This window comes from Equus quagga, unplaced genomic scaffold (genome assembly GCF_021613505.1).
Source record: "Equus quagga isolate Etosha38 unplaced genomic scaffold, UCLA_HA_Equagga_1.0 203_RagTag, whole genome shotgun sequence".
In the NCBI taxonomy this organism is placed as follows: domain Eukaryota; kingdom Metazoa; phylum Chordata; class Mammalia; order Perissodactyla; family Equidae; genus Equus; species Equus quagga.
The window spans coordinates 3,975,074-4,002,840 of record NW_025798627.1 but is presented as its reverse complement, the minus strand read 5'-3'; the positions used below and the strand labels follow the sequence as shown (position 1 = coordinate 4,002,840).

The 27,767-nt window shown below is 36.3% G+C and overlaps 1 protein-coding gene across 1 annotated transcript in view; it reads right to left on the bottom strand.

Moving 5' to 3' along the window:
- The window catches only part of LOC124233445 (dynein axonemal heavy chain 7-like), a 234,964-nt gene that overhangs the window by 41,063 nt on the left and 166,134 nt on the right, over positions 1-27,767 (bottom strand). The window contains exons 48-54 of the mRNA XM_046650549.1: positions 26,430-26,584; positions 16,866-17,056; positions 13,047-13,180; positions 11,990-12,325; positions 6,213-6,339; positions 5,048-5,242; positions 3,237-3,329 (exon numbers count right to left, since the gene is read on the bottom strand). Coding sequence (XP_046506505.1) covers positions 3,237-3,329; positions 5,048-5,242; positions 6,213-6,339; positions 11,990-12,325; positions 13,047-13,180; positions 16,866-17,056; positions 26,430-26,584 — 1,231 coding nt within the window. The remainder of the gene's footprint in view (positions 1-3,236; positions 3,330-5,047; positions 5,243-6,212; positions 6,340-11,989; positions 12,326-13,046; positions 13,181-16,865; positions 17,057-26,429; positions 26,585-27,767) is intronic.

The window sequence follows — 27,767 nt, the reverse complement described above, 5'->3', positions numbered from 1 at the left end:
AGATGGTACAGCCCAAATATCAGCTCCATATAGCACCAGTCCTTTCTCTGGTGTGCTATACCATTTTACTTTGGAAAACCACTCTTTGAAAAGCATAAAGCCATAGGGGCTGGCCCGATGGCCGAGTCGTTAAGTTCGCGCGCTACGCTGCAGGCGGCCCAGTGTTTCATCAGTTAGAATCCTGGGTGCAGACATGGCACTGCTCATCAAGCCAGGCTGAGGCAGCGTCCCACATGCCACAACTAGAAGGACCCACAACGAAGAATATACAACTATGTACCAGGGGGCTTTGGGGAGAAAAAGGAAAAAATAAAATCTTTAAAAAAAAAAGCATAAAGCCATACATCATTTAAAAATATATAGATTCCAAAATCAGCAATTCACCACTAGAAATTGGAGTTCTGGGTAACAGCAAGATGGAAGGGTTGGAGGTTGCTAGATAATATAATAGCATACTAGTAACTATGTTTATACTAAGGATCAGGGTGTGGTAGTACAGATAATGGTAACCAGCCAATTGTATCACTTGGGATACACTGAGTTATGCTGTGGTAGCAAACAATTTCTGGATCTCAGTGGCTTAACACAACCAAAGCTTATTTCCTGTCCTTGCACAGGAAACTAACTGTCCACATACTGGCCCAGTGCTCTTGCCTGCCTTTATGGCACTGAAATACCAACACGTGATCCCACCGGCCCCATGGCAGGGAGAACGCCCTGGAGAACCTCACACTGGCAGTTAAATGCTTCTGCCCTGACACTTCTGCTCACATTTTATTGGCCAAAACAAGGTGTATGGTCACAACCCCCGCACGTCGAGTGTGCACAGGAGAGGAGAACCAGGAATGTCGGTGAGCAGCATTAATGTCTACACTCATCCGCCTGCCCCAGGACAACTCCAGAGGCGATAAGGAAACATACAGGAAAAAGTCACAAGACAGGGTGCTAGGGCACTGAGCAGAGTAGCTGAGAGAAGGATGAAACCATCAGTTCAACCGCAGATGATTTAAAAACAAACAAAAACATACGAACAAAAACTCCTCAGCTTGAATATCTAACTCCTCACTTCTCTCAAATACACTTGAAAAAGGGAATAAATATGGAAAGAAATATTAGATCTATTTGGTAGCTCAAAGTATTTTCAGATTAAAATGTCAAAAATTTGCAAACATAAAACTGAGGAAAAGATATTTCTAGATGGAACTGCTGCAATTAGGGAATGGCTCATTAATCATTTTTAATTAAACTTAATATAAGACATGAACAGAAGATCCTTTGTTTTTCAGATATTGAGGGGAGAAGGTCAATGGTGCCTGCAGAGTCATTTTACTTATAGAAGTCTTTATCTAGCTTAGAAAACAGAGAGAAAACCTTTGAAAATTTTAATAAAAAGGTTTTAAAACGGGAAGCCATATTAGGCAAGAGTTTGAAGCACCTGATATTCTCCCATACTTAACACTTGAAATGAAAACTTCTGAGGCTCAACACTAAAGTTTTAGTGGAGATTCATTTTTAAAAGGGCTACCAAGGGGCAGGATGTTTCACCAGTTTAACAACGATTCCTAACAACTACAGTGCCTTCCAGCACCTAAGAGCAGGGCGCACTACGACCTTCACGGGCCCTGGGCACTTCATGGGTCCCTTCCTCCACAAAAAAATATGAAAAACTATAGTTTACAATTGTTTTGGTATAATTACAAATGTAATACAGACTGGATTATATTCTCTGTTTTAAAAGAAATTAAAACATTCTCATGGACCCCTCAAAGTATCGTGGGCCCTAGGCACTGTGCCTACTGGATGCTTGGGCCCTGGCCGAGAGCATGCTGTCGAGTCAAGCAAGAATTACATGTGCATTGGACAGACTATGGCTTACAGAGGAAAGGAGGCCTCTACCCCATATTATCACTGACATGTATAAAATAAATTTTGAAAAATTTATTGCTTTCACCATCTCAGTTCTGCTTTTTTTTTTATTAGGATGGAAATATTGTCTTATACTCCTTAGCAACTCAAATTGTGAGTACAGCAAGTTTTGAAATAATTATGTATTACTTTTACATGAGTAGTAACAATGGACAATTAGGATATTTTTTCAATTTTTTTCCAACATATTTAATATCTACATTTTTCAGAGTTTATGCATATCTCTGTGGATATGGGTCATTATACTTCAAGTGAATAGTTTTTTGGGTTTTTTTTTTTGGTGAGAAAGATGCACCCTGAGCTAACATCTGTGCCACTCTTCTTCCATTTTTCACATGTGGGATGCCTCCACAGCATGGCTGATGAGTAGAGCAAGTCCATGCCCAGGATCCGAACCTGCGAACACAGGCCTTGGAAGCGGAGCACACAGAACTTCAACCACTCGGCCACAGGGTGGGCCTAGTTTTTTTTTAAATGGAGTATACTAACATAAATGAGGATGTGAATGAGTACTGAAACTTGCTGAGATGACAGGTCAGATGGTTCACTGGTTATATAATTCATTATTTAAAGAAATTAAAGCTAACCAGTATTGACATTTTCCTTTGTAGTCAGCAATGGGGAGTGTCTTTTTTTTTTTTTTGAGGAAGATTAGCCCTGAGCTAACTACTGCCAGTCCTCTTCTTTTTTGCTGAGGAAGCCTGGCCCTGAGCTAACATCCATACCCATCTTCCTTTACTTTATATGTGGGATGCCTACCACAGCATGGCGTGCCAAGGGGTGCCATGTCTGCACCCGGGATCCAAACCTGTGAACCGCCGAGAAGTGGAACATGTGCACTTAACCGCTGCGCCACTGGGCTGGCCCCTTTGGGAATGTCTTAAAAACGATATTCTACTAGCTTTCCAAAGGCCAACAAAGAACTATTTATAAGGATAGCATTTCAGGAGCCAGAAATTCTACCATAACAGCTTGATATTAACACCACTTCTTAATTTCATCAATGTAATAAGAATAAAAATGAGATTATAGCACGTAAAGGAAGTAGATTGTGAGGAATTGGGGAAGCATACGTTAAAAGGAAGAATCATAAAATAAATAAAACTATAAAATGTAATCTGCTCAGTTACTAATTTAGTGTGGCTTTAACAAATATATAAACTTTTGGTAAAATGGCTGCATTAGATGGCAGTGGGGTTATTTCCCCCTGGCTCCTCCACCTCCCCTCTGATTACATAAGGCAATACACGTTTGGCTGGTGGAGAGAGGAGGGATGGAACCGCTGAGCTGCTTTCAAAGTCCACATTTACCTTGTCTGGCCTCAAGCAACGAATGATAAGCATCCTTTGAAACTCATTTGCTTTATCCTCCCAGTTGTCAGGAAAAACCTCATGATGTGGTTCCTAAAATTACAATGGATATAATTCAGTGTTATTTTGGAGACTATTTCTAAAAAGAACAGTATTTTGACTTTTACACCAATTTTTAGAGAAAATACATAATGACTAAATGAAATCAAGAATGCTAAAGTAAATTTTATTAGGTTGGGGAAAAATTATGAAATAAGGAATGAAAAGAAAATTTAAAATACCATAAAGGAATCAAAACTACACACGAATGAAGCAGGTTAAAGTCAGTATGAATACTAATCAATAGACAAAATGATCCCTATTTTTTCCCATTATTTCTCCAAAAGCATTTTAAAAACCTACCACTCTCATCACCTATTTATAAAAATAAACATTTATTACAAAAGAAGAAGGGCATTGTACTGAAATTTATTGTGTTATTTCTTGTTTTGAACAATTTTTTTGTATCTTTTTTCTTCTTCTTTATTTTTTTTCCAGGGAAAGATTTGTCCTGAGCTAACATCTGTTGCCACTCTTCCTCTTTCTTTTTTCTTCCAAAACCCCAGTGAATAGTTGTATATCCTAGTTGTAAGTCATTCTAGTTCTTCTATGTGAGACACTGCCGCAGCACGGCTACTGACAGACGGGTGGTGTGGTTCCGCGACTGGGAAGCAAACTCGGGCCACCGAAGCAGTGAGTGCCGAACTTGAACCACTAGGCAATCAGGGCTGGCTCTGCATCTTTTTTATAAAGGGATATTTGAGAATGGGTATAAGTAAAGAAGCGAAGAGAGAGAGCAACTAAAAACATACAAGAAGAGAGGCATCAAGGCCCCAGGAGGAGGGGCAAATCTGGAAAAAAGAAGATGTTTGTACCTTTGAAACAACAGGGAAGGCTATGTGGTGTCTCAGATCAGAAATCTCCAGGCTTCAGCATAGCGAATAATATTTCTAAAATATATTTGTCTCTAGGAAATATATTTTTATTACTTACAAGAAGAGACCCAGTCCAAAATATTTGAATTCATGTGCAGACACAATCTTACTAGCATGTATAATACAACAAATACATAACCAAATAAAAAGCATTCTCCACATGTCTGGCTCTCTCTCTCCTCCTCCAAACAGAGCTCTTGCATATTAAACCCAAGGAAAGCAGAATATCAAGAGAGTAGAAACAAAGGAATAGAAAAAACTAACTGGGAATTGGCAAAATATTAGCTTCTGTGCTAAAGAAAAATTGAGGGAAGGGAACAATTTCTATGTATTCCAGAAGGGAAACTGTGAGTATCATGGCATATGTTAACTATAAGAGTCTCCAATTAGCAAGATAGGGTCTCATGAAAATTATTTGAGAACTATTAGTTTTTCCATCTCCTCAAAGGACAGAAAATATTTATTAGCTTGTACCCCGCATTCAGAAAATCTAAACAATAGCTGATTTGTAAAATTTTAACTCATCTGCTATTAAGACTGCTAAAGTCTAAATTGATAATAAATCAAAACCTGGCATAGAAATTCAAAAAGAATATTTTTAAGGACCATGTGGCTTTTTTGCATCTCCACACATTTCAAGGAATCTGAATAGAAGTTCAAACAGAACTACCGATTTAGAAGGTAGGGATAATATAAATCAAAACTTTGATTTTAACACCTGACGAGTTATTTAAAGCTTACTTAAAGCTTGCTTTTACTCAAAGATAAGAATAAATTATTTAACATTATTTTCTCCATTTAAAACCTTTGGACTAAGAAGGAGGGTTAAAAACATACCAAACTATCGTATACTTTTTTCCACCCATCCTTTAAGTGCATAAACTCCCTACGAATAGCTTTGAAGGCAGGCAAGTCATCCAGTCGACATATTTCATCCCAGGATTTTTGAGGAAGCCATGTACAAGGGTTGGCATGAGGATTATCCAGTCCAATGCCACCAGTTAGCAGAAACCTCCACTCGGCTTTATTAATCTTCGGAAGACAAAGTGGCACACAGTCAGAAATGAGTTCATCAGATACACAGTAAATTCACAGCTATTTTAAAAGAATTGACCGTTAATTTCAAGTTTCATCAAGTATGACACCCATGAAATTCTATAACTACTGATATAGCTCAATATTTATCCATAAGAAACCAATGTATCCATTAAAACCAGTTTTCAAAGTAGTTCCATTTTAGATAGCTAATTTTTCATAATTTTCCTCCAGAATTACTAAACATGAAAATCTGAATATATTCTATTTGAATATATGTTTTCCAAAATGGCTACTTAGAGTCCTATTGATTCTAAAAATTGTCAGGAGTCAGAAAGCCATCAACCTGCTATGTTTTCAATTATTTTACATGAAATATAATGAGGTACTGCTATGAAACTTTTGCGAGAAATGCAAGGATAAAACTTTTACTTCTTCAGCTTTCAACAAATACATTACCATATAAAATCAATAAATCTTAAAACATAAGTGTGTAAAATAGTGAATTCACAACACTTGTCTTTCATTCTCAAATTGCTTCCTACATTTTAAATGAATAGATTTAAAACATAGCAAAAATTTATGAAAGTTACTGTTCAGCCCAAATGGTCAGATTTGACCAACTTGCACAAGTTCTTAAAAACATCACCATTTATACTAATAGTTTGCATAAATATATCAATATATTTAGTAAATTTATATGCATACTTATACGAGATTCTTAGAAACTAATTTATTTTAAACTAAAACATACAAAACTTTAAGCAACAGTTACATAATGAACTCAGCGCCTAATTTCTTTTTCCTCTCTGTGAAATTCAGTGTAGTGATGTCCTGCCTTAACTATAATAATAATTAATATTATTGTTTATGTACAACCTTTTTTTTATATATTACCACACAAATTAGTAAATGACTGAATCAACGTTAATACAGGTTTTTTTCCTAAAATGAAAACAGTACTGACCGCACGCTCGTGTATCAGCAGATTCACAGTGAGACAAAAGGAAAACAGGAGTTTATCTTTTTCAAAGAGTGACCGGCAGACATTAACATAAAGGGAATAAGTAAAGTGATCCTTGAGAATTTGAAGCCTAAGGGTCAACAGAAAGAAAAATCATTCAATAAAAATAAATTATACTTTAAAGAAAATGCTCTTAAGGAAACCTATTATGAACCGTTTAGATGTATGCTCTTCTCATAAGCTTTCTAGTCAATTACCCCCAAAACAATCAAAGATCCTCATTAAGCAGGTACAGCAATTTGAGAGCTATGCAATGCGGAAACACTGCAGCAGAACTGCATTTTACTGTCGACTGATTTTTTAAAAGCTTAATCTTCCGTTTGGAAAAAAGTCAACGTGTGGTTTATTAATCTATTACATTTAAAGGTTTACGGATTACTTTTAACTACAAAACATTGCTTGGGGTAAAATTTGACTTCCTTATTCCAAAAGACTTCCAAATGTTCTCTATTTTATACTAAATGAACAGACTCAAATTAATAGCTCCTTTATTAAGGTAACATTAAGTTTAGCAGTGCGCTACTCTGCTCATAAATCTATGAAAGCTGGAGAAATCACAAAGCTGGAACAAATTTACATTTTTATTTACCATGTAGACAAAACAAAGACATATGAATAATTCCAACATTTCCAACTAACAACTTTCTAGTAAGTGCTAACATGTGTGATCCGTATTCATAATAATTCCTAACATGAATATAACAACTTAAGCATTTCCACTTATCTCATAAGGGAAAGAAACTATCGTTGAAACAAAAATTTTAAAAATAGTTATATTACATAGGTTATAATAGTTATAACAGAAATAAATAAGTGACTAAAAACATTTGTAGAGAGTAATGGTTGACATGGATTAATGGCCCAAACTCTCTAAGCAGATCAATTTATCTGAAGGAAAAATTAGCAAAGTATTATGATTAAGCAAAATTATATTGGTGTTTCTAAATGCGTCTAGAAAAAAAAATCTACCAGTACGACCATATTTTGACTATTTCCAAACTGATACCCTAAGCTATTGATCACCCTCGCTCTATTGTTTTCCTTACCGGCCTATGTCTTTATTTTACCCTCTGCCAGCTTCCCCACAAAGAGAATTACAACTTCATGTATTTTATTTCCAGGTGAGACCTGTGAAAAAGGGCTTGGTAGAAAGCCCCTTGAAAGTAGTTGCTGAAATAGAGTTGAATTCTTTGAAGATTTAAAATAATTATACTATTCCTGTCCCCATTTCTATGCTAATAGATGGTCTTTTCACACTTGGCATTTAATTTGCCTCATCTATACCTGTACAATTAATACAGGGTGACTCAGATTTGGTCTTTCTAGAATAAAATAAAAATTTCTGCACTTTAAGACAAATTTCCTCTTGCAGATTGGGAGACTGAAGGGAAAAGGGTAAGGGCCAATCCTACCAGGAATTCAAGTTCAGTCTCATTAGTGATAAAAATGCAGAATAAAATATGATACTTTAATAATCTGTTACAGAGAAAAAGAGGATAAAAACTATCATCCTCAATGCTGATGTGTGATACAGTGCTATAAGATCATTCATGTTGCTCCGATGGAGGCGTACATTTGAATAACTTTCCAGGAAAGGAATTTACATCGAGACTGAAAGAAGTGAACACTTTTGTCCTAATTTTGGATTTCTAGCCTAAGGAAATAATCAATGATGTGGACATTTATATTTATTGCACTTTATTTATAATACAAAAGCTAGAGACTACTTATAATTCTTACAATAAGAAAATTATGGTATATTCATAAAATGGCATAGTGGGAAGCTACTAAAAATTACGTTTCAGAAGAGTATTATAACCTGAGGAAAATGATTTTGACAGTAGTGGAAAGAAAAAAAACTATGTGAGTGAGTGTGTGAGTGTGTGTGTGCACTTACATGTATTTCTGAGAGAGAGAGAAAGATTTTCGTTTGGTCCCTGTAACAAAGCTATATCCTTGTTAGATGTTTGTCTCTGTACTTTTTTTTTGCTACAGTTATTTGTTTATTTGGCTATAATAAATTCTGATGCATTGAAAATTTTATAAAAAACAGATGGTTCAAATTTTTATGGCTATTTCACAGTATATACCACAGTTGTCATAACGTAGTGGATATTTGGTGTCATAGCTAAATGATAATTACTATGAATAATAACCATCAGAAGACAAAGATGAAATACATTTTTATCTCTGAGTAAAAGGAAATGAGAAATAACTTTAGACCGATATTAAGATTCTGAAACAATTAAGTAGCCTGGTGTTAACAGTCACACGCTTTCTATGCCCGAGGTATAGCCCGTAGTCCAATAGCTGATTAAAGTCCACAGGTCATCTGATGTTTATAAATGACTGACAGATAAACAAATGATTCTTATTAGAACTGATTCTATCTTATTTCTAAATGGGAGCTAGCTTCTTAATTGAAAACTCTTATTTTACCAAAAAAGAAAAAGATTAAACAAGTCTGGCTAAAAGAGTCTCTTTTGCTGTAGCCACTTTGGAATTCTATTTGGCATTATTTACTAAAACGGAACTGATGCACACCCTGTGATCATCAACTCCATTTCTGAAAATGTACAGACCAGAAATGTGTACATAGGGGCACCAAAAGCCAAATAAAAGAACAAAATAAATAAAAGGGCCCAAATAAAAGGGGCCGGCCCGTGGCGCAGCAGTTAAGTGCGTACGTTCCGCTTCGGCGGCCCGGGGTTAGCTGGTTCGGATCCCCGGTACGGAGACGGCAGCGCTTGGCACGCCATGCTGTGATAGGCATCCCACATATAAAGAACAGGCAGATAGGCATGGATATTAGCTCAGGGCCAGTCTTCCTCAGAAAAAAGAAGAGGGCTGGCAGCAGTTATCTCAGGGCTAATCCTCCTCAAAAAAAAAAAAAAAAAAATGTTCAAGGCAGCAAAATCCTAAAAAGCCCCAAAATGGAAGCTACCCACTGTCCCCAGCAGTAGAATAAATAACTTGTGGTATAGTGTAAGGACAAGTGAAAATTAAAAGAGGTTTAATTTTCCCTATTGAAAATAAGGAAAGAGATTTCTCTCCCCTCTCTCTCTTAGAGTATTTATTTTTGAAAACTTAAAATTATAAGTACTTTCTTCTCTCTGAAACGTATATAAATCCTTTCAAAAACTAGCTGGGCTTTTTGTCAGCTTCATGGCTCAGGACTGTGTTTCTCAAAGACCTGGGAGCCATCTCTTCAAAATGTAAACCTCAGGGGAGACAGTGCCCCTCTCTCCCAGTTTCTGTGGGAGGGAGGAGCCTGACTTCAGAGGGTACCTGGCTCCAATTGCAAAACCACCTCCTGACATAAAGATGAGAGATGTTTGTGTTTCCTCTGGATAAAGCCAGTTTGCTAACACAGAAGGTCACCTCAATTAGCAGTAAAGTTAGGATGAGATTTCTGTCTCTGAATCTCTTAGTGGATTGCCTGTGATGTGCATCACGTTCCAGTTTAATGCTTATTTAATAATATAACTGTTTTTTCTCTACTACCTTTGTGGAGAAAGTTTCTGGGTTGGGAGACCATTTTGCTTTTAGACTTCCCCATCAATATACTAGCACAACGGAATACAATTTATCAATGAGAGTGAATAAACTACTGCACAAAACAACATGAATTGCACCAGCACAATGTTGAGTGCAAAATGCCAACACAAAAGAGCATATACTGTGTGATTCCATTTACACGACGTTCTCAAACAGGAGAAACTAACCTTCGGTGTTGGGAGTCAGGACTGTGATTATCTTGTGGGAGGGCATTAGTTCCTAGAAGGGGACATGAAGTGGGGTTTCCAGGCTGTTGACAAGGTTCTCTGTCTTGATCTGGTTACTAGTTATACAGGTGTGCTCACTTATGAACATTCATTGAGCAAATACTTCTGATTTCTGCATGTTTCTGAATGTATACTAATAACTTCAGTGAAATTTTTCAAGTACATTTTTTGTGTTTACTCTTTGGTTCCAGCATTATACTTTTAGGATCACTGTCATCATAAATATGATTTTCATTGTTTCTAAATTAAACGATTTTATCTAAAAAGTAAAAGGCACATTTTGTTTTCTAGATGTCATCCCAGTCTGACATCTGGGTAAAAGGATTTGATTTTCTATAAATTGTAAGGGATTCTACCACAGTTATGAAGAAATAGGTGTCATATCTGTGGGTGAGTTCTAATTTGATATAACAAGAGATAATAAAGGAACCAATCATTATTTTTAAAGCATAAAATTGTTCTAATTTTTAAATCTTGTACACAAAATAAGTCTTTAAGTGACAGAGCAAAGAAATTTTCTCCTCTAGACTCCAGTAAATACCTTGATTTTAAACTAGTTAAGATGATAACATTCTGGTGGTTATTGTGTTGACCAAGATAGAAATTAAGAACTGCAGTGAAAAACAGAACATCATTTACTGTGTGGCTCCACGTGACTGGCACTGGGATAACTTCTGGGAATATTTTTTTTTAAATCCTTGCCTCAGGAAACTCAGAATCCAGTGTGAAAACCAGACATGCTTGTTCAATTAACTAACATAATGCAAATGGCAGGGAACGTTCCTAAGAAAGGGCACTCGAAATCTTGTTTTCTCGATTTCAGTAATCCTTGCTAACCTTGAGAATTTCAGATACCGGAAGAAATAGAGAAATAAACTAAACATTTTCAAATATCATAATATAAAAACAAACTTTTAACTTTTCCATCATGTCTTTCTTCCCTAAAGATACTCTTTCTTCCCCCTCCTCCCTTTGTCACAGCACACATCTGAAAAACTGTTTGCCAAGCCAAGTGACGGTCTCACGCCTTTATTAGTCTCACATTCAAGCTTAAGCTAATGAATGATATGAACAAAAAATTGCTGAGTCTAAGAGTATTCAAAATTCAGGAAAATTATACCATGATATGAAAGGAATTCAACTCAGATTTCAAAAGATTAGCATTTTGGATTTCTACAATAACATTCTTAACTGCAAGCGATAAGCATTGAGTTTCCTTTGTGGGTAGGAACACTGAAGAAAGTGAAGCATCCAGCTCCACGTGGACCAATAAAGCTCAAAGGGCAAAGGCTGCAAGTAATTATTTTCTTTGTTCAAGAAGTAATTTCCTGTTAGGCTCTATTAAAAACATGTTTTAATACCAAACCAAAATTTCTCACTGATAACAAATAAAAAGAAATTTTATTCTCTCAGACTTACTATTAAGTAAGGTCTTAATTCCATTATTTACTGTAAGAGCCAACAGTAGAATAAGGTATTTTATGTAAATAAGAATAATCACAACAGAGTATTTTTTTCAACTGTATTACTTGACACATTTTCTATATGTGTATATCAAAATATGAATTTGTAACTTTTGGAATGCAAGCTTGCAGGGGGTAAGAATCATATCTTTTAGGGAGTGTTACTCACTCTTTCCATACCTCTAATCATAAATACATTTTGCAAACAATAAACAGAGGTAAATATTTCCTCTTTTTAGATTTACATTATAATCCTAAATGTCCGTAAACAATTTCCTGGCAGACCAAATTTGGTCACATCTGTTCAATTTCTAACTCAAATTTATTTCTGGTACAATGATTAATCAACTTCATTTTAGCTATGTAGCTGCAATGCTCACATCATTCTGAAACAACAGTGAAAGCCACCAATTACTATTTAATTTTCATGCATTAATTAGTATTAGTATTAATTAGTATTTCATTTACATACCTTTTTGCTAAAACATCTGATTTCTCTGAATTTTCAATAGACAGGATAAAAAGGTTAATAAACCAAGTCAGTGAGTATTGGTACATGGGCTCGATGTTGGCTAAATCAGCAATAGAAAAAAACAGGATGGTGGAATGGATGGCAATAGGACGATAGCCCATGCGGGTGGTATCAATCTTTTTCTCTGTCTCTTCGGCTACTTCCTGCTTTTGAGAAATCTCATTAGCCAAAGCCTTGGAGGAAGATAATATCTTAATAGCAGTTTCATCTTCTAATATATTGCCTTCTGAAGATGAAAGAACTTCTAAAATCTTGTCTTCTATTTCTTTTAACTGCCTGGAATAAAACACAATTTTCTCAGAAGAAAAAGAAATCTAAAATCACTTCACGTGTACATTCTTTTATAAGAAACAAAGAGCTTGTAACCTAAAGAAATGTATCACTTTGTGACAAATATCCAGAACAGTGGTATTGTATAATTAATTTCTTATCTTACAAAATGTCAAAAAGGGCTTTCTGCTCCACTTCTCTTTCTAATGATCATTTATGTGGTAACTAGAGAGAGAGATGGTAAGCCAGTCTTCTCTGCCATCAAGCTTCTCAGCCCCGAGTGAACAGAAAGGATCACTCCATTTATTTTCTGAAATTTTTCCTGACTTATAGAGCTTTACTGTTTCTACCTGCGATATTATGGTCAGGTATTATGAGCAGAAAGTGGGCTGCAACATATTCAGATTGTGCTCCAGTGAAAACAGGTAACCTCAGTTTCATAAGGAACACTAAAACTTTAGTGTTACAGCTTTCTTGAATAGTTGAAAATGCACTGCCTTGGCTTGGAGCAGGGCTTCTACTTCTTCCAGAGCACGTAAAAACATACTGCATATCACAATTTTCCAAATTAACACAGAGGCATTGTAACACCTTACATCTTCCTCTTGAATCTTCCCATTCAATGCATCTATTAAATCTAACAAAATAGATCTTTAAAAGGTACTTTAATTCATTCTAAGTGATCATGAAACAACTAAGAATAATTCTGTTTTACAACGTTTAAAACCTTTTGTTTTCAGCTCCTTGTAATATTAAGGCTTGCTTTTCTTCTTCAAGGTCGGGCCTTTCTCGTGCCACCACAATTCCCAAAAGCTGATCTTGCATTCCCTCAGAAGTTATCATGAAGTTTAATAATGTTACCTATAAATGAAAGAATGTACAAAAATTGCATCATTATTTCTATTGAGAAAGGCTCTGCTTATATGCTTCAAGTTCTGACCTTAAAATAGACTCTATTTCCTACAATAGTACGTGTGAAAAGTAGAATTTGTAGACTATGATTAAAGATATAGGCAAGCTTGATTGTGGATTAAAAACCCGCTAAAGTTTCTCATAGTCATAAATGTAATACTTCAAAGGGTTTTATTTGGTGATCAATTCATTCTTATTTCAAACTGGTCCAATTTCTGACAACTATTTAATCCCTAAATCAATTAGAATCAGGTTGGAAGCCATGCTTCATATTGGCTGGACAAGCTGGTTTGTATTTTAAGGATCCTCATGGGATCAAAAAGTAAAGGAAATCTTACAAAGTGAGATAAGAGAAAAAGGAACACGGTGTTTACTTGTCATGAGAAAAGTATATATGATATTTACGATCTGATAATCATATTGCATATCATAATATAATCATATTACAATATGGTATATTACATTATACATAATAACATATTATGATATGGTATTTACAATATAATAATCAGCCACTATTGTGAACTAAGGATTGTACATGTTGATGGTGTCCATCAAGATGTGGTCTGCTAGCAAACGCTTTCTCCCGATACTTAATGGCTCTCACCGGCAGGTCTCTCTCGGTTCTCTCCCATAAATGGGAAAGTAATCATGCTCAGGTCTCTCTTTTAAAAAGCAAACAACAAACAAATAAATCATTCTCTTGCTCTCACAATCCCTTTCAGCTACGGAACCATCTCTCTTTGTGTCTTCACTGGAGGCACATGATTTCTCTTTGTGCCTACTTACTGAAAATGTGATTTATATATGCTTTCTGTCTCCACCGCATTTCATTCTTCAGCCCTCTACAGTCCGCTTTCATCCCTGCCCTCACACACCCATCAACGCACACAGAATAAACTACAGAAACTTTCTGGCTGTGGTCACCAATGAACCCACAAGCTAATAAACACTTATTTGACTTTGGCTTAATTGGAAACACCCTCCCTTTTTTTAATATCTGTTTTGCCATCTGCCTACCATCATGTCGAGTTAAGGCCTGCACTCATGTCTTGAGCATCACCTCCCACTCCGCTTTTCCATGAGTCTTTCATTTTAGCTACACTGAACTGGTTGTGGGATCCTGTACACACTGACCATGAAGCGTCTGCATGTGCTTCAGCTCCAGCTGCTGACTGGGAGACCTTGTGTCCCCCTGCCTTTCCTAGTAAGAGAATAGTTCTTCTGCAGAAACAAAGTAATTTTGTTTTTGTACAATGTCCTACCTGCGATCAGGAAGTGTATAACAGCTTCTTACAGTAGTCCCAGGAAGGCGACTCCTTCCTCTGCCCAAACCCAGGCACCTTCTCCAGGAGCGGCCCTCTGGGCTAACTTGCCCCCCTCGCTTGCCCCATGGCGGGCCTTGGACACAACCAAGTATAGATTACATGGGCATAATCACGAATTTAAATGAGATAATAAACAATTCTTGAAATCGAGCAATTCAAAAAACTCATGAAGTGTTGTTATATAATTCTCTACTGCTCTGGCATTTATTCATAGAAACATTATAATTAAAGCTTTCGAAAGATTTTCCCTGTTGGCACATGAAGCCAAGTGCACAGGTTACATTTGCTTTAATCCCAAAACATAGTCCCAGTGCCTGGTGAAATGCACGTTTTACAGCTTTCACCTCATTGTATTCAGACACAAAGAAGTAAGCATTTACGTTCCACTAATGCTGGATCTTTCAAGATCAAGATTTTGCAAATCTAGCCATTTGCTCACAAGTAAACATTTAAAATCATACAAATATGGTCTCATAATTTTATTTTCATTTAGATTGAAAAAGATTATAGCAGCATGGTATCATCCCTTGGGTGCTTTTGAAAGCAAAAGGTACATAAAAGAGCCTCAAAATAAGATCAAGAAGAAGTATTTTAATTTGTAAATGAAAGCAAGCAACTGCCTCACTATGTTTTCTAATCCCCGTTTAATCAATCGCAGTAATTAAAAATAATGAAGCCACAAGACACTCTGGGGATCGGAAGGATTTTGATAATCATAGATCAGTTCCCTCCCCACAGTGGTTTATGACTTATAACAACAACTAGTTATTAGTGAGCAAAGAATTGTTCATGTTATTTGTGATACTTTCATAGATTTTATTGACAAGCAAAAAAGGATTTCCATATCATTTACACGGCTTTGAGATTTTACCATTTTTTTATATTTCCATTATTTTTTATATTTCCATATTATTTTATATTTCCATATTACCATATCTTTTATATTTCATTTTTTCTCACTTATATTTAAAAGTTAATGATGCTAATAGTTAACAATCATATAACACTGTGTGCTGGGTTATTCTAAACGTTTTACATAGATTAATTTATTTAGTCTTCACATTACACTATGAGACAGAGCTATTTATTATTCCACACAGACTAGGGAACTGAGGCACAGAGAGGTTAAGTAACATGGCCAAAGTCACACACTGGCACGTGAGAGAGCTGGGATATGAACCCAGGTAGTCTGGCTCCAAATCCACACTCTTAACTGCTGCCGGGTACTGCCTCTCCTAATGGGTGTACAACGTGTAGGTGTTTAGATAACGTATTATATTTTAATTTATTAAAACAGTGGCCAAGAATTTCCATATTTTAACACTGTGTTTTTAAAACTAAGCTCGATGGTCGCCCCACTTTCCCTGAGTCTTCCTGGCATCCCTGAATGTCCAGTCTAAAGTGTGTGTCCCCGACTCCGAGCTCCTCTCTGTCTTCCAAGTCATCAACACAGTCACCTTACCTACACGTTATTTACAATGTACACGTCTGGAGAGCAGGGACCACGTTTACTCATCCTGGAGGGAATGAATTACATCATTTCAGTGCTTCCGCTGCCTCGCTGCACACAGATGCCTACCTTAATTTAAATCTCTCCAATAAAGGACAGCATTTAAACTCCCTGCATAAATCTTGCCTCTATTATGTAACTTTCAAAACCTGAATCAATATTTCTTAACGTCCTCTCCCACTAGCTTCTGTAAATGAAAGGCAGCCCTCCTTCCCTCCCTCACTCATCCGCTCATTTCACAAACATTTATCAAGTGCCAACTGAGGCTAAGAATTGGGAATAAAAAGTGGAATAACCTTCAGGACTCAGTTGCAGATTAACGTCTCAAGTCGTTTTAGTCACTGACTGAAACTTTAAACTAACTTTACTCTTTAAAGGGATTTTTAGTATTTTAAAAGAACGAGTGATCGAAAACAGTTCTTTCAAGTAATTATGCAAAATCAGATAGCAACAACCTTATTCTGAGAAAGAAGAATGGAGTTCTGTTCCTAAATTCCAATTCCAAGAATTAGCATACCATCATTTATTACAAAGAAAGAACGTGCATATATGTCATCAATTTTTAACAATGAAAATCTAAGAATAATATCAGTTTTAGAAATTGGATTTTCACTGTCGTTTTTCACTGTATCCTGCACACACAAAAGCAATATTTGGAAATTATTATAGCAATTTCAGGAAATGCAAGGACAAAATCCATTTTTCTTAGGAAGACCTGTTTTCCTTATGGCTCAGGAGGAAAATACAGTCATTAATGATAAAATTTGATAAAGAAACATTCACTTTAGATACTGGCCTTTACTGATGTTTCGGGAAGATAATGAGGATTTCTTAGCTTTGTAGTAATATAGAAGCGGAAGTCTGGTGCATACTCAATGGTGGAATCTCCAAGTCGGATACACGTAGTCCCACCCTGCTTAAAGGTCTGTTTTAGTAGAAGAGGTTCCAGGATTGGATCCAGTTCTTCTCCAACATTTTCTAGCAACACTGGAGTAAAATCAGAAAACGATTCCATGTTATTTTAAGTATTGACTGTAAACTTTCAAGCCTCCAATTTTTTCAGCCTTCGAGATTGCCGCTGTTCCTAGTTACCCATAATTTTTATCTTTCGAGTATAAGGAAATGATGCCATAAAAATAACTGGACGTCTGTGGGAAGGGCTTTATTGGTGGGTCTGTCTGGTCATCCTGCCTGCTTCCATATTCCTTAGCCATAGTTCTACTCGGGACTCCCCACCTGGTCTGGGATTCACTATGTGCCCAAGTATGATGGCAGTGAAGTATATCCATCTGAGACACCAGAGAAAAAGCATTTCCAGGTGCAGCTATTTAAATGGTTACTATATTTTCAATTATAAAAGTAACTCATTATAAAAGTAACTCATATAGTAGCTTGTTGTAGAACATGTGGAAAATAAAGAAAGAATAAAGAAATGTTAAATTAATTAGACAAGGACACCATTGGACTGAGATGGCTCTAAGGCCACGGTGGCTTACATAAGCAACCCCAAATTTAAGCCTATAAATGCCTCAAGGTTATGAAATCAAAATGCTAAGGACAACCAATCACAGCCAATGAGGCTTTAAAGTGTAGCCAATCACTTTCCTTTCTTTGCTTCCACCCTTTCTCTCTCTGTCTTTCTCCTGGCTCCTGTTGGCAGAATGCTCTAAGCACTTCCAGTTTGGCACTGCCTGATTCTAATAGATTTTTACTCAAAGAAACTCTTAAAATTTTTGATGTGCCTCACTTTATCTTTTAACCGAAGGGAAAACTACTTCTACTTAGATTTTCTCAATCTTCTCTTTCTCCTTCTCCCTAAATATTTTACATAATTGACTCATACCATATATAAGTTGATAGAAACATGATGCAAAACTATACCTATATGATAATTATTTGTTGAATAAATTGTATTTTTCTCTTCAGTATTTTTTATTCATCTTTTTCTATACACAGTTGAGACTAAACAATATATCTAATTTTGCATCCTAATTATTCTGCTTGACATTATAGCACAAGTATTTCCCCATTTTATTAAAAACTAATAAACATGCTTTTAATTACTGTATAACAGTTTATCATATTGATGTTCTCTCATTTTTTAAACCAATGCTCTATTATTACATATTTGAATTGTTTCCTGTTCTCAATATTATAAGTAGTACTGTATACAAAAACTCTGCATTTCAGAATACTTTCTTACGATAGCATTCCAGAAGGGGAATCCCTGGATCAAAGATCAGGGACATTGTTAAGGTTCTCAATACATTCGCCAAATTAAAGTCTTACATTTCGGTGTTTGGAGTGCTATCACGGCCAAACTTGAACCATGGTGTCTTGTAGGAGTCCCTAAGGGACTGGGTGTGCAATCCAGATGGGAAGGAAGGAGCTCAGGGCATTGGATGACACGTATTTGGATCTCTATTGCAGGGGACGTGCAGACATAGTCTGCTCCTTCCCGAAGGGTACTCCTACCAAATGAATTCCTACAACTGTCTTCCTGTCAATTTCCTTCACTGCTGAGATCTTAATTAACCAAAGCAGGCATGTCTGATGATTTTTAAACTCATTTTCATTTTCTGCTTGAACAAAATGATTATTTTTCATGGTTAAATAATGAGTGCATCATAATGTATTAAACACATTAATCTTCTATTATTCAGATTGCTTCCATTTTTCTACTGTTAATAATGCTGCAGTGAACATCTTTTTGAATAAATTCTCGTGTTCATCTCTGATTACTCACTCACGCTGCAGTCCTAGAAGTGCAATTAATAACCGACAGTTACGAACATTTTAAAGGCTATTTATATTGCCAAATTAGTCTTCTGAATGGCTGTAGAGATTTCAGAGCTGCAATGAACACTCACTTTTTTGTTTGTTTTTAACCTGTTTTCGTATAACATCACTATACTTAGAAACACCAGGCATCACGCTGGCATTGTATTTTCTCATCATCCTCACAACTTTAAAAAGCATGGACTATTATCATCCCAGCTTTACAGATGAGGAAACTGAGGCCAGGCAATTGAAGGAAATGGCTCAGTTAAACCAGCTGGTAAATGACAAAGCAGGGACGTGAACTAAGCAGTCTGGCTCCTCACCTGGCTCTCCTAATCACCGTGTGATACTGCCAGCATTAAATACTACACTTGTGACTGTCACAATTTGATAGTTAAAAAAATATTGTTAAAATTTGTATTTTGGGCTTGATGTTTGAGGTGGTCTTTGGCTAATTACATTTTTTCTTCTGGAAATTGTATGTTAATGTATTTGCCCATTTTCCTATTGTGGGGTATGTTATTTACAATTAGGTTCAGTTTTAAGTGATAAAAAACCCAAAATAATAGTGACACGAACAGGAAGGGACTTCTATCTCATGTAAACGGGAGCCTGAGGTAATCAGTGCAGAGCTGGAAGGACAGTGTGTCTAAACCATCAGAGAGCCAAGTCATCTCCTTCCCTCCCCTCCCCTTGCTGCTTCACCGTTCTTGGCATATGGCTTTGATCTCTGGCCAAAATGGCCTTTCAAACAACATCATGTTCCAGCCATCAGAAAGAAAGAATAAATCGAAAAGGAAGAAACATCTTTTAAGAATATTTCCTGGGAATCAGAGCTGGCATCCAGTAACATCGGGATGGGCAGACCATAGTCACATGACCACATGCAACCACAACAGAAGTCAGAAAAATTATTTCTTTACTCTGAATGCAATGTGCACAGGTAAACACAGGGAGTGCTAAAAGTAAGGAAGAAGGTGAGAATGGATATATGGATAACAGGGAATAAACAGCACTAATTGTCACAACGTGCTAAGTTTTAAAACTTTATTTGTATTTTTTACATTGTTGTAGCAAATATCTCCCCCAGTTTTCTGCTTGTTTTTAAATTTGTTTATGTTTCTTTTTATAATTTGACTTTATGTTGTAGAAATTTTCAAACCTTTTTCAAAACTAAAAAGAATAGTATACTCAAAATTCAGCCAATCGTATTTCCTCTAATCCTCATCTCACTGTGGATTATTTACAAACAAATCCCAGACATCACAAAACTTCATTTGCAAATATTTGAATAAGTATCTCTAAAACGTAAGGACTCTTCTTTAAAAATTGCCACACCTTGGGACCAGCCCCATAGTGTGGTGGTTAAGTTCGCACACTCTGCTTCAGTGGCCTGGGGTTCGTGGGTTCGGATCCCAGGCGCACGCAGACCTACACACTGCTCATCAAGCCATGCTGTGGTTACGTCCAACATACAAAATAAAGGAAGATTGGCACAGATGTTACCTCTGGGACAATCTTCCTCACACACACACACACAAAAATTGCCACACTTTAAAATATTATCAATAATTCACAATTTCTTCAAATATCAAGGCAGGGAATACATTTCCCCATTGTCTTAAAATATTTTGATTATAGTTTGATTGCCAAAACTGGGAAACAAATAAATTCCATAAATTGTGATTGCTTGATATTCTCTTTAATTTTTTTTACATAATGTTTCTTGGCTTAAATTATGAATTTTTACAATCATATTTCTTAATCTTCTTCTTTTTAATTTTTTCATTGTGTATTTTCTTAGAAAGTCCTTTCCCATCAAAGACAACTTAGTTATTCCCCTGCTGTCCTTTAGTATTTATAGCTTGTCTTTTTTTCTTTCATATTTAATTCATCTGGAGCATATTTTGGTGTGAGGTGAGCCTCTGATTTGATATATTTTTCCACAAAGTAAATGTGTCCAACACCATTTGCTGAATGGCCTATTGTTTTTCCATTGGGTTATAATGCTTACTTTCTAATGCATTAAAGGCTTACGTATATTAGAGTTTCTCCCAGCACTTATTCCAAACTCACTCTTCTACTGAATTTTTACTGCCTCTTTTACTTTCTTTCTTCTAGGTTAACTTTAGTATTATTTCTAGAACATTTATTTTTGAAAGAGTTGACACTTTTACATTTAGTCTTCCTGCAGTGAAAAAGCAATGTCTTAAGTCTTCTTTTGTTTTTCTGTGAAGTTTTGTCATTTTTGCACTGTGCATTATTAAAGACGTCCTAAGTTTTTTGTTTCACTTTGTTTTGTTTTGTTTCCATTTACCAGTTGACTAGAATTATGACCCATTTATTTTCTTCTCAGGAGTTATTGATTTCTTTTAAATATTCTTTTTGGAATATATCTACTCCATCGAGTTCTTTTATTCTAATAGCTTTTCAGCTAATCCTCTTTGGTTTTCTAGATGAAACATATTGTCTATGAGTATGATAATATTCTTCCCTCTTTCCACATGTTATAGCACCCTCATTGTTTCCTGTTTTATTGCAATGAAAAGAACTCTCCTAATAATGCTAAACAATAACAGTGATAACATATCAATGTCTCATTTTTACTTTTACATGATCAGATTTTTAAAACCTATTAATTTGCTTTAGTTATGAACTGAAATTCTGTTTATGAAATATAACACAAGTTTTGCATAATAGCCTCAACTTTTATTACCAACAATTTTTGTTTGTTTGTTTGTTTGTTTTTTTGGAGGAAGATTAGCCCTCAGCTAACTACTGCCAGTCCTCCTCTTTTTCGCTGAGGAAGCCTGGCTCTGAGCTAACATCCGTGCCCATCTTCCTCTAGTTTATACGTGGGACGCCTACCACAGCATGGCTGCCAAGCAGTGCCATGTCCGCACCCGGGATCCGAACCAGCGAACCCCGGGCCGCCGAGAAGCGGAATGTGCGAACTTAACCGCTGCGCCACCGGGCCGGCCCCTATTACCAACAATTTTTTCACAAAGTATAATATTTAAATTATTTTTCACTAAAAAATAATATTATACAATTTCATTCCCTACTCCCCATAAATTGTTTCCTAGTTTGAAACAGAATTGAGTGTCTATATTAATACTTATAAGTGTCTTTTTTCAAAGCTAAAATATACATTATAAAACTTAAATATTGCAGACTTGATTCTTTTCCTCAAAAGTGAAAATTTATTTCATCACTAATAAGATCAAGCCATAAGCCTGTTAGGAAAGATTTCTATAGCATCCTGATCTCAAAGAAATATGTTCCCAACATTGAATACTTACTACTATTATAAGCCTCAGTGGAAAATCAAAAGTATTCCAAACTTAAAAAAATGAAAAAAATAACAAAAATGCAAAGGTACATGAATTACCCAGAACGATATCCTTAATTTAACTATTTTGACTCCTTTAACTTTTAACTAAATCAAAATATGTTTCATGTTAAAACATAGGAGCCAGGGGCCAGCCCCGCGGCCGAGTGGTTAAGTTTGCATGCTCTGCTTTGGCGGCCCAGGGTTTCGCTGGTTCAGATCCCGGGAATGGACATGGCACCGCTCATCAAGCTATAGTGAAGCAGCATCCCACATGCCACAACCAGAAGGACCCACAACTAAAATATACAACTATGTACTGGGGGACTTTGGGGAGAAGAAGAAAAAATAAAAATAAAATATCTTAAAAAAAAATACAGGAGCCAATTCATGAGACAAGCTTCTCTTCATATTTCCATCATCAAAGTTAACAATATTCTGGTTTATATAAAAGCCTCCTTTCTCACTCCCAAGCACCAGCCCACCACAGTATTTGCAAAGCTTTGGGAAACCAAGACTGAGAATCCAGACACTTACTGCTGACATCTTTGAGTAGGCAGACCTTCTCACTCAAAACAGTACTCCGTAGCAACAGAAATACAAAGAGAACCAAGTACTCTTTTCACATTTCTTTTGCACTTAGGACATTAATTGATATCAGATTTTTTATTATAAATTGCCTACATTATTGTATGTGAGACTTCAAATTCATAGGAAAAAAATCTTCTGGGTATTATGTTCCACTATGGAGCATATCATATTCAAAGTAGATTCAACAAACCATCACTGAGCACCGACTGGGTACTCCTAAAGAGTCTGGAGGTGAGAAACACACAGTCATGTACATGAGAACAAGGGCAACACCAGACATCTGTGAACGCTCCAGAATTGGCACTTCATTGGACAGGTCAAGAGAAATAACACAGAAAAAGAGGTGTCTGAGCTCTATCTTAAAGGATAAAATTTAAAGGAATTCACCAAGTGGATGGAAAAGCACAAATGAAAGCTAAGAGATATGACACATCACTGTATTGTTACACGTCCTGGCTGCTCCCTTGTACCCTGTACTCCGATTTTCTAACCCTCATCACACACGTAACCTCTCTCTCCCTCTACTTCAATAAGCTCACAGACAGCAGAGACCAAGTCTGTCTTGTTCATGCTGTGCTTTCAGTGCCACGTGGTGGGTGCAAAATAAATATTTGTTGGGTGAACGAATGAACCAACAAATGAGCAAATGTAAGGAACATTAAACCGGAAGTAGTTTTGCATCCCTGGTATGTTATACGCAAGAGGGAGGGAAAGTAAAGTACTGGGAGATAAGATAAAAGTAAAGGAGGCTCAGATAAGATAGATCTTGCTCTCAACGCAAAGATTTCATTTTCATAGTTACTGGAAAGCTATTAAAAGATCTTCTCTACAAGTTGATTTCTTTTTCAAAAATTTAAAATTTCATTTTATTTTCTTTTTCCAGCTTTATTGAGTTGGGAACAAATTGACTTAGCAGTATTTTTATGATTACTATCCTAGGCACACCTCAGTCACTCGTGTAACTAATACAGACGTATCTTTGTTTGCTAGAACACTGGCTTTCAAACTCTTTTAAAAAGCAGGACACTTTTTTCAAAGAGGATTTTATCTTAAAACTCAATATAAACAAAAAAAAAGGGAGGCCTGCTCTGGCGGGAGCAGAGGCCAGTGGGTGAAGAAGGCAAAGACCTCTGCCTTCTCAACCACGGCTGCCTGTGAGGGATGACAGATCAAAAGCCACTGTCCTTGAACAGGTCAGTAACTAAAGGTAACTTCTTAAATGGAAGAGTCTTTAACTGCTTCTGTTTTAAAACTGTAACAGTAACCGATACTTATACTTGAAGGTTCAATATAAAAATAGTTATAAAATCTGTCATCTGTTTCTCTTTCTATAATAGATTTAAAACTTTTCACTTCTCTCTGATGATTCATGTTAGCAAGCATTGTAAATAATCATTATCCATTTTAAAAGTATTCATTCCAGCGGGCTGGCCCTGTGGCCGAGTGGTTAAGTTTGTGCACTCTGCTTCGGCGGCCCAGGGTTTCGCCAGTTCAAATTCTGGGTGCAGACATGGCACTGCTCATCAAGCCACGCTGAGGCAGCATCCCACATGCCACAACTAGAAGGACCCATAACTAAAAATACACAACTATGTACTGGGGGGCTTTGGGGAGAAGAAGGAAAAATAAAATCTTAAAAAAAAAAAAATGTATTCATTCCAAAACATAGGTTAAAGCCACTGTGAGTGACACAGAAGGCACTGGACTAAGGCACCAGACCTGGGGACAGGTTGCAGCACTCCCCTTGACTAGGCATACAGTCTTGGTAACTAACATTCTCCCACACCTCACTTACCGGTTAACCAAATGAAGTGGTTGGAATTACTACTACTGGATTTCAGAATTCTGTGGCCACAACTCCAAGTAAGAAATATATTTTGAATCTTGGTCCTGTACACACATTGCATATAGAACTTTAAAATTTCATGAAATATTGCTTACCTTTACTCCATGCTATGCAGCCTAAGAGGTTCCATTCTTTTCTATTGCATTTCATTTAAAAATGCTGGTCATGACCCACTAAGTTGGTTTTCTCTCCCACAGTTGGGACTCACAGTTTGAAAAACACTATACAGATTGTCTCTATGGCCGTTTCCTCTCCAAAATGATGCAATACGGACATCAAGATACATGCCTGAGATCACAGAAATCTTCAGAATGTCAAGCACACGGTAGATGCTCGATTATCATTTAATTGTTTTTTACTGTGTCAAGGAAATTACTTGAACATTTAAGTCTAATTAAGTAATTTTAAATCAAGTATTTGAGGTGTTAATTTCTTCAGGAAATCTTCCTATTCCTCTGAATTCTCATAGTTCATCATCTGTGCCTTTCTTATTATACTAATGTAATTAAATATAATGCTAATACAATTAAAGGATAATACACATAGTAAATCTCCGACCAAAAAACAACACATATTGAGCTTATCAGACACTGCTGTAAGTACCCAAAGTACAGTAACTCATTTCTTCCTCATACTATATGATCAAAGTACAGATAGGGAGACTGAGCCTCAGAAAGGTCACTGAACCAAGCACTGAGTAACAGAGGTAGGCACTCTGATTGCAGAGCCATGCACCTACCCATAACAGAACAGCGGCCCCAATAAGGGTTAGTGAGCTATGTCCATTTTCTGTTTTTATTACAGTTAGTTACCCATATTGTCTGATCCCATCTATTAAACAAGCAAGACATCTGATAGTGGAGATCATATTCCCCCTTTTCCTGGAACTCCTCCATCACCCATACTATACTCTAAGAATGAAATACCCCTTGTGTGTGTCTGTGTGTCCACATACATAAACACAAGATTTTGTAGGTAGACTTAGATTTTTTCATTTCATGCTTGACAGAACCTAAAATTGTAATATTTTAAAGACTAACTCGTTATTAATATGCAAAAATAAAATGTCTGTAAGACGACCTTGTATATTCTTTATGATTCTTCCACGTAGTACTAGCTCTAACAGCAACTGGGATTTACTATACTTGTCCTGGGACTAAATATGTTGTAGTTTCATAATGTTTACATTTATTTGGTCAAGTAAACAGTCAAAATTTCATAGGTAACATGGATTTAAAACGTGACTAATAACCCCAATTTACTCAAATCATAAGTATTTTGTTCTGTGTTTTGACAAATGTGACATGTGCATAGAGCTTTATTAAAAAGTCCTTGTCATATTTCTAGTCTCTCCATTGTAAATGGCAGATCATAGTCAGCCATGTAAAATGTGTACTTACCTCTCTGCCACTTTTGTACGGTAAGTCAAGAAAAGAATACATGGATAATTGGACTAATGTCATGTTAAAATACTTTTGGCATATCAAGCAGCCCTTTTAATTGCAAAAGTGGAGTCATAATAAGAACTAAAGAATTGCAAACATCAGACAAAAATTAAAACAGCTAAATTAAAGGAAGCATCATAAATGAATCTTGAGACATAAAAAAAGTCCTAACTTGCTGGTATTATACTCTCTAAAGTTCTCACGTGATTAATTATCAATAAATAATAAAAAACGTTAACAAAGTCATAATTTAAGATGAGTCTGACACAACTATCTTTTTAAAAAAGAAACAACCTACATTGTTTTGGGTTAATTGTGCCCTCTCCAGGCATTTCCATAATGTACACTTGTTATTCAACTACATACCAGGGGTACCAAACTGGATGCAATTTTCCAGAGTTCTGGCATAGTCAGGATCACTTAATTTAATTAGATGGAGACTATTGGCTTTTTCCATATTCTTGACCCATTTATTAGCCTGGCCTTGAGGATCTATCATCAGAGGCCACCTTCTTGCATTCCTGAAAGGGAGAAGAAAGAAGATGCTGGTCAAACTATGATTTGTCTCTGTGCGATTTAAGCATGCACACATCACTTTCTTACAGTTTATGCTTTATAGTAATATTTTACTCTTTAATTTATTACAAGAAACGATATTCTTGAAGCAGAGACATTTAGATTGAGCAGGCTACTAGAACGGCAGTTACAAAAATCATGTGGAAACAACACAACCTCTTTTACTCCTTTTGGGAAATTACCATTCTCGAAATGTTAAATTTGATTTTTAAAAATATTTGCTGCTCTTGCTAACTGGGTGACAATGACAACACCAAGAGTACTAGAAATCAGGAAATGCAAGTTCTACACTGGGCCTGACCATTGATTGCTCATGTGACCTTGGGCAAGTCACTTCACTTGCTCAGCTTCCATCTCCTGTCATTTGTACAACAGGGAAAGAGAAAGGATTGAGACATCAGATCTCTCTTTGAAATATGGACCATTAAAGATATAATGGTCTAAAAATAAGGTGAAAAGCATAATTTTCTATCATCTAACCTTCATAATAGCCATGGAACCTTAAGTGTTCACATAATCGTTGACCTAGTATTTGCTTCAAACACTTCTATATTTAATGCCATATATGTACATATTTGTCATATATGTCGTATATTTGCTTAGCAACTGTGAGCTTATTACAGACAGAAATATATTTTCTGGAAGTCAGGGCTTTTGCACTATAGAAGAGCTCACATTTATTGCTTTATTCTCACTCATCTCCCTTTTATGATAAGAACGAGAACAGTGAACCATGAGGCACCCAGTTTCTTTTCCAGCGTGTTGTGGGGTCACAAAGTGTCAACCAGTATCTGCCATCACCATATGGTATCCAACCATATAGCTTTCTACCTTGTGTGACATGTAATCAGCATTAAGGTTATTGTTCTTTTTTTTTTTTTTTTTCTTAAAGATTTTATTTTTTCCTTTTTCTCCCCAAAGCCCCCCGGTACATAGTTGTGTATTCTTCGTTGTGGGTTCCTCTAGTTGTGGCATGTGGGACGCTGCCTCAGCGTGGTCTGACGAGCAATGCCATGTCCGTGCCCAGGATTCGAACCGTCGAAACACTGGGCCGCCTGCAACGGAGCACACGAACTTAACCACTCGGCCACGGGGCCAGCCCCAAGGTTATTGTTCTTTTTCTTCCTC